Here is a 9945-nt window from a genome sequence, read left to right on the forward strand (position 1 = left end):
CTGGGAGGCCTCTTGTGGACCAGTGTCCTGAAGTTGGCTCTCCCACCTCAGAGGCACAGCACTGACTCCTGACTGCAGCACCAAGAGCCTTTCATCCACACCGCTCCTTAATTTGGGATGATTCCTTGTCTATTCAGGTATTCCACAGATGCAGGGTATATCAAGTTGATTGTGGAGCTTTAATCCGCTGCTCCTGAGGCTGCTGGGAGAGATTTCCCTTTCTCTTCTTTGTTCTCACAGTTCCCAGGGGCTCAGCTTTGGATTTGGCCCCGCCTGTGCGTGTAGGTCGCTGGAGGGCGTCTGTTCTTTGCTCAGACAGGACGGGGTTAAAGGAGCCGCTGATTCGGAGGCTCTGGCTCACTCAGGCCGGGGGGTAGGGAGGGTCACGGAGTGCGGGGCGGGCCTGCGGCGGCAGAGGCCGTTGTGACGTTGCAGCCTGAGGCGTGCCGTGCGTTCCCCCGGGGGAGTTGTCCCTGGATCCCGGGACCCTGGCAGTGGCAGGCTGCACAGGCTCCCCGGAAGGGCGTGTGGCTAGTGACCTGTGTTCGCGCGCAGGCCTCCTGGTGGCGGCAGCAGCGGCCTTAGCGTCTCATGTCTGTCTCTGGGCTCCGCACTTTTAGCCGCGGCTCGCGCCCGTCCCTGGAGCTCCTTTAAGCAGCGCTCTTAATCCCCTCTCCTCGCGCACCAGGAAACAAAGAGGGACGTAAAAGTCTCTTGCCTCTTCGGCAGGTCCAGACTTTTCCCCGGACTCTCTCCCGGCTAGCCGCGGTGCACTAACGCCCTGCAGGCTGTGTTCACGCCGCCAACCTCAGTCCTCTCCCGGCGCTCCGACAAAAGCCGGAGCCTCAGCTCCCAGTCCCGCCCGCCCCGGCGGGCGAGCAGACAAGCCTCTCGGCTGGTGAGTTCCGGTCGGCCCGATCCTCTGCGCTGGAATCTGTCCGCTTTGCCCTCCGCACCCCTGTTGCTGTGCTCTCCTCCGCGGCTCCCAAGCTCCCCCACTCCGCCTCCCGAAGTCTCCACCCGCGAAGGGGCTTCCTAGTGTGTGGACACTTTTCCTCCTTCACAGCTCTCTCCCGCTGGTGCAGGACCCGTCCCTATCCTTTTGTCTCTGTTTAGTTTTTTCTTTTGCCCTAACCAGGTACGTGGGGGGCTCCTTGCCTTTTGGGAGGTCTGAGGTCTTCTGCCAGCGTTCGGTAGGTGCTCCGTAGGAGTTGTTCCACGCGTAGATGTATTTCTGGTGTATCTGTGGGGAGGAAGGTGATCTCCGCGTCTTACTCTTCCGCCATCTTCCCGGAAGTCGAGTCTTTTTTTTTTTTTTTTTAAGAACACTTTATTCAAGCCAAATTTGAGGATTATAACCTGGGAAGAGCATCTCAGAAAGCTCTGAGAACTGTTCCCCTTTCAGTATTTCTTATAAGGCAGGTCTTCTGGTGATGAACTTCCTCAGTTTTTGTTTGTTCGTGAAAGTTAGTGAAACATCGAAAAAAATGTTCCAATTCTTTCTTAAAAAAAAAAAAAGAAAAGCTAAAAGGAGTTCTTCAAGCTGAAAGGAAAGGATGCTAATTAGTAACAAAAACATATGAAAATATACAGCATACTGGTAAAAGTAAGCATATAGTCAGATTCAGAATACTCTCATATAGTAATATGGTTTTTAGCCACTTAACTCAAGTATAAAGATTAAAGGACAAAATATTAAAATATCTATAGCTACAATAATTTGTTAATAGATGTCCAATAAAAAAACAAATATCACAAACAAATAGTGATAGCAAGATATTAAAAATGATATCTTGCTATCTTTTCTGAAGAACAACTTTGCTGGGTAAAGTATTTTTGGTTGGCAGTTTATTTCTTTCAGCACTTTGAATATATTGCCCCCATCTTCTCATGGCTTGCAAGGTCTCTGAGAAATCTGCTGATAGCCTTTTGGGGGGTTTTGACAGTTTTATTATAATGTGTCTAAGAGAGGTTCTCTTTAAGTTGACTGGTGACCTACGAGCTTCATAAACTTGTGTATCCAAATTTCTCTCAAGATTTGGGAAGTCCTCAGCCATTATTTCTTTAAATAAACTTTCTTCCCCCTTGGAAGTTTTTTATTATTATTATTATTTTACGGTACGCGCGCCTCTCACTGTTGTGGCCTCTCCCGTTGCGGAGCACAGGCTCCGAACGCGCAGGCCCAGCGGCCATGGCTCACGGGCCCAGCCGCTGCACGGCACGCAGGATCCTCCCGGACCGGGGCACGAACCCATGTCCCCTGCATCGGCAGGCGGACTCTCAACCACTCCGCCACCAGCGAAGCCCCTTTTTCAAGCTTCTTAATGAGTTTCATGGAGGGATAGAAAAATAATTTTAAATGGATCATTTTTGCTTGGTTTGAAAATTTAAAGCAATAACTGAGTTAGGAGTAGTTTTGTTCAGGACATTTTTCATTTTTAATTGAATCAGGGAGTCCTTGACTTGATCTCATAATGTAAATAATCCTTCAATAAAGTCAATACAACGAAAAAGCTAATATTTTAGTATTTAAAAGTGTCATAAGATAATGGAACCCTGAAAACGAATATGGCAATCACTAAATACAAGCATTTTGGTTGATTCTACTTTTCCCAACCCAAACAGGAGATGACAGATGACCTTGATCACTACACCAATACTTACCAAGTCTACTCCAAGGACCCTAAGAAATGTCAGGAATTACTTGGTTTGCCAGAAGTCATCAACTGGAAGCAACATTTGCAGATTCAAAGTAAGGGAACTGGGATGTGTGCTGGCTACTGAGATCTCCCATGTCTGTATCTGTAGTGTCACTTTTCATTTCGAATTACAGCCCTACATCCTCTATATCTTTACTCCAAGTCCTAGACACTCAGCCTGCTGTCCATTCTTTCTCTCAGCTGCCACCACTACCTCCATAGTTGTTAGTTCACAAACTTATTTGGGAGCTTCCCAGGTGAAATCTGAAACCAGCCCCCATGTACATGTATGGCAAGGAGAGGCCTAAGAAAGGGGCAAACCACTTCCGATTGGTAGGTGGCAAGTTTAATAAGCAGGGGAACTTCCAGGCTTGTTTCCTGCAGGAGACTGCAGGATGAGTATATCACCTCAGCCACCTGCCAAAATCTTAAACATTTATATAGTGGCCTTAACTGGGTTCAGTCATGTACCCAATCCAGATATCTCAACACCACATTTCAATCTCAAGGCTGTGTCCTTGGAGCAGCTTCTGGGAGCTGGGAAGGCAAGTGGGAAGCACCTTCCAAGGAGGGGAGGGAGTGGGGAACCTCCAATTGCCTGGGTCCAGCTCATGAGTCAACAGGTAGCACGTCTTCTTGATGAGCTCCTCCAACAATAGTGAATTAGAACTTGAAGACTGCAGTACATGGGGTTTACATAGGAAATCATGAATAACATAATTTCTTAATAGCTAAGGATTCGTGGTTTATTCCAGGATCTATTAGGGAGATTGAATATGGGAGCAGAGCTTTCCTTCTGTCTCATCTCCGTTTTATCATTGTCTTATTTACGAAGGAGGAATTTAGTAGTTAAGAATGTATTTGGGAATTCCCTGGCGGTCCAGTGGTTAGGACTCTGTGCTCTCACTGCCAGAGGCCTGGCCCAGGTTCGATCCCTGGTCGGGGAACTAAGATTCCACAACAAAGATCTCCCAAGCTATTGTGCGGCCAGAAAAAAAAAAAAAAGTATTCTCTGGAGTCAGACTACCTAAAATTGTGACCTTGTTGGGCCTGTTAGTAGTTATGTGATCTAAGGCAAGGAACAAACTCTCTGTGGATCAGTTTCCTTATATATAAAAATAAGGATTAGGGCTTCCCTGGTGGCGCAGTGGTTGAAAGTCCGCCTGCCGATGCAGGGGACACTGGTTCGTGCCCCAGTCCGGGAAGATCCCACATGCCGTGGAGCGGCTGGGCCTGTGAGCCATGGCCGCTGAGCCTGCGCGTCCGGAGCCTGTGCTCCGCAACGGGAGAGGCCACAACAGTGAGAGGCCCGTGTACTGAAAAAAAAAAAAAATGAGGATTAGAATAGTACCCAAAACATAAGCCATTTAAAGATTGAATAAGATCTTGAATGAGAAGTGCTCAGCATCATGGCTGATTTTATCAGTTAGGTTTTCAAACCATCCCCAGAGAGTGACTGCAAACCACAGTCATTTATTAGCTCACGATTTTGTGGGTCAGCAATTTGGACTAGACTCAGCTGGGTGATTCTTCTGCTGGTCTCTCCTAGATTCACCCACGTAGCTGCAGTCAGCTGGGGGTTTTCAGTGAGCTGGTAGGACTAAGTCAGCCATAATCTCAAGTTTGGCTGTTAATGCTGGCTTTGTCTGTGCTGGCTACTGGCTGTGTTGATCAAGTGGCTTGGGCAGTGTATAGAAGTCACAGGTTCTCAAGAGCAGAGAGAAAAGGCAAACCTCCATCATGCATAGTCACTTTTCAAGCTTTTTACTGATTCATATTTGCTATTTTTCTATTGGCCAAAGCAAGTTTCATAGTCAAGCCCATAGTCAGTTAAGAAGAAAAAAATCAAGATAGTAAAGAGGAACAAACTCAGACCACTGTAGCAGCAATCTACTACACTGAGTGCATAGAATTTTTCAATCAATTTTGGTTATTATCTTTATACCTCATCTTCTTTGATGGTCATAACTGTACTGTGATGTATTCAGGAATTGTAGTATTATCCCAGTTTTGAATTATTTTAAAATATGAGAGTGATTTGCCATTATCCCATAGAAGTCTTTTCACGATGGGACACGAGTTTTAATAATTCGAAACCTGCAAACTTTGCAGCCGTTGGACAGCTTTTTCCTGACACTTAAAGGAACAGTGATATCTCATATAATTCATTTCCTCCATCTAGGTTCACAGTCCAGCCTGGATGATGTGATAAACAATCTTGCGGCTATTAAATTGGGCAAGGTGAAGCGAACACAGTGCTTTCTCTATATGGTCTCTGAGACAACAAAGAAATTGGCTACTTCCTTGCTGGATGCAAAAAACGTATCACCCAACGGTGATAAATACAACTCCATGTAAGTCTGAAAGAAGTTGCTCTGGGGAATTCCCTGGTGGTCCAGTGGTTAGGACTTTGCACTTTCACTGCCTGCCAAGGGCAGAGGTTCAATCCCTCTGGTCTGGGAACTAATTAAGATCCCGCCCGCAGGCTGCGCGGTGCAGCAAAAAAGAAAAACAAAACAAAACGAAAAAGGAAGAAGCCTCATATCTGTCACCACTGAATTAGCCAGCACATTCTAGGACAGTCGCAGAAAAGCACAACAAACTGGAGCGCCTTTAAACAGCAGAAATTTATTCTCACAGTTCTGGAGGCCAGAAGTGCCAAGTCCATGGGTTGGCGAGCCTCTGTTCCCTTCAAAGCCTCTAGGAGGGAATCCTTCCTTGCCTCTTCCAGGTTCTGGTGGCTCTAGGCATTCCTTGCCTTGTGGCTTTGATATCAACCAGGGTTCTTGGCCTTCCCCAATCCATAGAAACTGATTAGAGGCCAGACAAGAAGTTCAGGTAAGGCTTGATTGGGGCCCCTGCTGCAGCAGTGGGGAGAGAGAACAAACCACAGGTTCCCTGGCTGAAGCAGGGGGTCGAGCTGGCTCCTTATATGGGGTGAGGGTAGGGGTGTGTCCAGGGGTCGGGCCAGAGGGGTGGCTTAGGTGTTTTGCCCACCCCTTTGGTGGTGTTGTGTGCAGGGGGCATGCGCAGTACCCAGCTTTTGCTCCCGACACCCTGTTTTTTGCTCCTGGCTCTTCAGAAGTGGGAATTGGGCGTTTTGGGTCTTTTTGTCCCTTTGTCCATAATTTGCCCCAAGTGCACATGCACACAGTTATTTTTAGTTTCTTTGTATTTTGTTGCCCGAGGAGAAGTTTGTCCAGGTGCAAGCCTTGTAGCACTGCAGCAAAGGGTTCCAGGTCCCAGCCTGTCTCAGCTTCATCTCTCTCATTTCTGAATTTGCCTTCACATGGGCTTCTCTGTGTGTGTCTGTGTCTTTTCTTCTATCTATTATAAGGACACTTTTGATTGGATTAAAGGCCCACTAGATAATCCAGGATGACTTCATGTTGGGATCCTCAATGTACTTACACCTGCAAGGATGCTTTTTCTGAATAAGGTCACATTTTCCGGTTCCAGGTGGGCACACCTTTCGAGTGGACACACCATTCAACCCACTATACCTCTTACCTTCTCTTCCAGCTTTTGCTTTGGTCTCCTAACCATCCATTTTCTGCCAAGCAGCCAGAGTAATCTTTTTTTTAAAAAAATGCACATTAGACCATGTTCTTCCCCTGCTTAAAAGACTCGAGTACTTCCCATCTCACTTGGAAATAATTCGGAACTCCAACGTGACCCTATAAGAGCCAACACCCATCTACTTTTTAGACCTCATCTCCTCTCTTGCTTACTGCCCCCAACAACACTGGTCTTCCTCCTGCCATCGATCATTGTAAGCTCAGGCTTTTTTTTTTTTTAATTGTATTTTATTTTATTTTTTATACAGCAGGTTCTTATTAGTTATCTATCTTATATGTATTAGTGTATATATGTCAATCCCAATCTCCCACTTCATCCCACCCCGCATCCCCCTTTCCCCCACTGCTGTCCATATGTTTGTTCTGTACATCTGTGTCTCTATTTCTGCCTTGCAAACAGGTTCATCTGTACAATTTTTCTAGATTCCACATATATGCATTAATATACGATATTTGTTTTTCTCTTTCTGACTTACTTCACTCTATATGACAGACTCTAGGTCCATCCACATCTCTACAAATGACCCATTTTCGTTCCTTTTTATGGCTGATTAATATTCTATTGTATATATGTACCACATCTTCTTTATCCATTCATCTGTTGATGGGCATTTAGGTTGCTTCCATAACCTGGCTATTGTAAATAGTGCTGCAATGAACATTGGGGTGCATGTGTCTTTTTGAATTATGGTTTTCTCTGGGTATATGCCCAGTAGTGGGATTGCTGGGTCATATGATAATTTTATTTTTAGTTTTTTAAGGAAGCTCCATACTGTTTTCCATAGTGGCTGCATCAATTTACATTCCCACCAACAGTGCAAGAGGGTTCCCGTTTCTCCACACCCTCTCCAGCATTTGTTGTTTGTAGATTTTCTGATGATGCCATTCTAACTGGTGTGAGGTGATACCTCATTGTAGTTTTGATTTGCATTTCTCTAATATTTAGTGATGTTGAGCAGCTTTTCATGTGCCTCTTGGCCATCTGTATGTCTTCTTCGGAGAAATGTCTATTTAGGTCTTCTGCCCATTTTTTGATTGGGTTGTTTGTAAGCTCAGGCCTTTTGAGTCAGCTTTTCCCTCTGCCCCCACCCTACCCAATCCTGACACACATGACTTCTTTTGCTGTTCAGAACTGCTCAAATGTCACCTTCCAGAGAGTCCAGGCTAGACCACTCCACCTAAAATCACTTCCCAGTTATTTTCCACACATGACCCACTTTTATTTTCTTTGTAGCACTTATGATTATTTGAAATTAGGTAATTTAGTTAACGATCTTACTTACTGGATGTTTGAACTCTCCCCAACAACGTTGCAAACCCACGAGAGAGAGCAGGTACCTTCCCTGTCTTGTTCACTGATAGATCTTCCACAGCTAAAACAGTGCCTGGTATATAGTAGGTATTTAATAAATGTGTTCAGTAAATTCACTTGACAAACAAATTTTTCCAATAAAGAGAATTTCAACAAATAATATATTTTCCCCCATTGATGTCCAGTCTAACACTGAATAGAACTGAACACTGACGGTGGAGATTTGAGCTAAAGATGCCCAGTCCCATGGCCTTCCGTCTGTACTGCTGGGAGAGTTTTATTCACTTTGTATCAAAGAACCTCTCTGGATCCCCTTGTCTGCACTGTAGGATAAACAGGATGGGAGATATTATCCCCATTTTCCTGACAGAAAACAGACTCAGATGATGAAATAGCTTGTTCAGGTCCCATGGATGGTTAAGGGCATAGTGGGCTTGAGTCTAGATCTCCTAGTTTCACCTCGTGGGCTCTTTCCAGGACACCCCCCAAAGCCCCTTTACAGCCTGCAGATGCCATCAGATTCAGCGTTCTGTGCCTTGGGGGCTGCCTGCACTTCATGTCACTGCCCCTTTCTGGACTTCAGCCTCCCCATTTGTTCAACATGGTAGCCAAGGACCTTCGGACATCAACATTTTAAGCTCTGGCTTCACTGCTTGCTAGCATGTGCTTTGGGGCACTTGTTTATATCTCTGCAACGTTTTCCTTCTGTGTAAAATAAGGATAAGAACACCCGCCCTATCTAGGTTGGAAAGTTGCAGCGGAGGCCAAATGAAACAATTGTAGCTAATTTCTGTAGAGGATTTATTATCTGCCAGGTGCTTGTTCTAAGCCCCTACATCCATTGACTCATTTAAGCCTCACAATGATTCTAGAAAGGAGGTGTGATTATCATCCTTATTTATTAGATGAAGAAATAGAGGAAGTGGGAAATGAAGTAATCAGCCCCAAATCACCCAAGGAGTCAGATTATGAATCCAGACAGCCTGGCTACAGAGCACTTATGCTTAAATATGCTCCTATTCCCCTCTCAGAACAATTGGGGCAGGGGACAAATAAAATACTCCACAGTACATGTGATATTGTTACCGAGCCAAACTTGGGTCCACTTGCAGTGAAGCCAATCTACTGACACCAGGTTGTGGTGAAGGAAAGTACAGCATTTATTGCAGGGCACCAAGCAAGGAGAGTGGGCAGCTCATGCTCAAAGGACTCGAACTCCCCAATGGCTTTCAGGGAAGGGGTTTTAAAGTCAGTGTGAGGGAGGTTGCTGCAGGGTTGTGGTCAGCTTGTGCACAATTCTTGGACTGGTTGGCATCAAGGTGAAGTTTCAAGCATCATCAACCTCCTGGTTTCAACCAGTCTAGGGTCTATGTTCTTGAGGTGAGCAGTTTTCATCTGGTGGGGATCTGCTTCCTATAAAAACAACTTAGAAATGTGTGTCAGGCCCTTATCAATATCTTGCAGAGAACTGTGAGTTCAGTGATTCTGCCATGTGGCAGATTTATAGTCTAAATTGTTACCAGTTTCTCAGCCCAACAGCTCTTCTGTTTCTAGCTCTTCACATTTTCTAATCATTAACTCTGTTAGCCTTTTGACACTCAAGGGAGGCCTGGGAGACTAAAGCAAAAGGTTTTTATTTCAAAGGACAGGGATAAACAGGCTTGTATACAGTTTCAATATTATGAGCTATTCTTTCCGCTTGTTCCCAATAGCCATCAAAAGGTGTTGAAACTCTCATCCCTGGATCCTACCCACGCTGCCTTGGTGAATAAATTCTGGCATTTTGGTGGCAATGAGAGGAGCCAGCGGTTCATCGAGCGCTGTATCCGGACCTTCCCCACCTTCTGCCTGCTGGGGCCTGAGGGGACCCCTGTATCCTGGGCCCTAATGGACCAGACAGGAGAGCTGCGGATGGCAGGCACCATACCTGAGTACCGGGCCCAGGGCCTCATCACCTACCTCATCTATGTCCAGGTTCAGGCTCTAGACAAACTTGGCTTCCCCATGTATTCCCATGTAGATAGGGCCAATCACATCATGCAAAAACTGAACTTCAAGCTGCAGAATATCTCTGTGTCCAGTGACTGGAACCAGTGGAACTTTGTGCCTCTGTGAAGCAGACCTGAACACAAGACAGTGTTGAATGGACGGAGCACGTGGCTGGAGGAGCTGATGGGTGATGGAGAGAGGAGAGAGGGAATAAAATGTAATCAATGGTAATGAAGGGTCCTGAGCTCTGAGGAAGCAGTGATGGGTAGTGAACAGGATAGCCTCAGTCTCTGTGCTCAAATACCTCCCAGGATTCCCTTAGTTTCCTCAGTAGGAAACAGGCCAGGCACCCCAGCTGTCTGGCTGG

General features: G+C 45.8%; 1 protein-coding gene across 1 annotated transcript in view; it reads left to right on the forward strand.

Annotated features, from left to right (window-relative positions):
• The window catches only part of LOC101286759 (glycine N-acyltransferase), a 29266-nt gene extending 19562 nt beyond the window's left edge, over window positions 1-9704 (forward strand). Inside the window, exons 4-6 of the mRNA XM_004264156.3 lie at window positions 2626-2752; window positions 4882-5053; window positions 9302-9704. Of these exons, the coding sequence (XP_004264204.1) occupies window positions 2626-2752; window positions 4882-5053; window positions 9302-9704 (702 nt within the window). The remainder of the gene's footprint in view (window positions 1-2625; window positions 2753-4881; window positions 5054-9301) is intronic.
• The last annotated feature ends 241 nt before the right edge of the window (window positions 9705-9945 follow it).

This window comes from Orcinus orca, chromosome 8, assembly GCF_937001465.1.
Source record: "Orcinus orca chromosome 8, mOrcOrc1.1, whole genome shotgun sequence".
Taxonomy (NCBI): Eukaryota; Metazoa; Chordata; class Mammalia; order Artiodactyla; family Delphinidae; genus Orcinus; species Orcinus orca.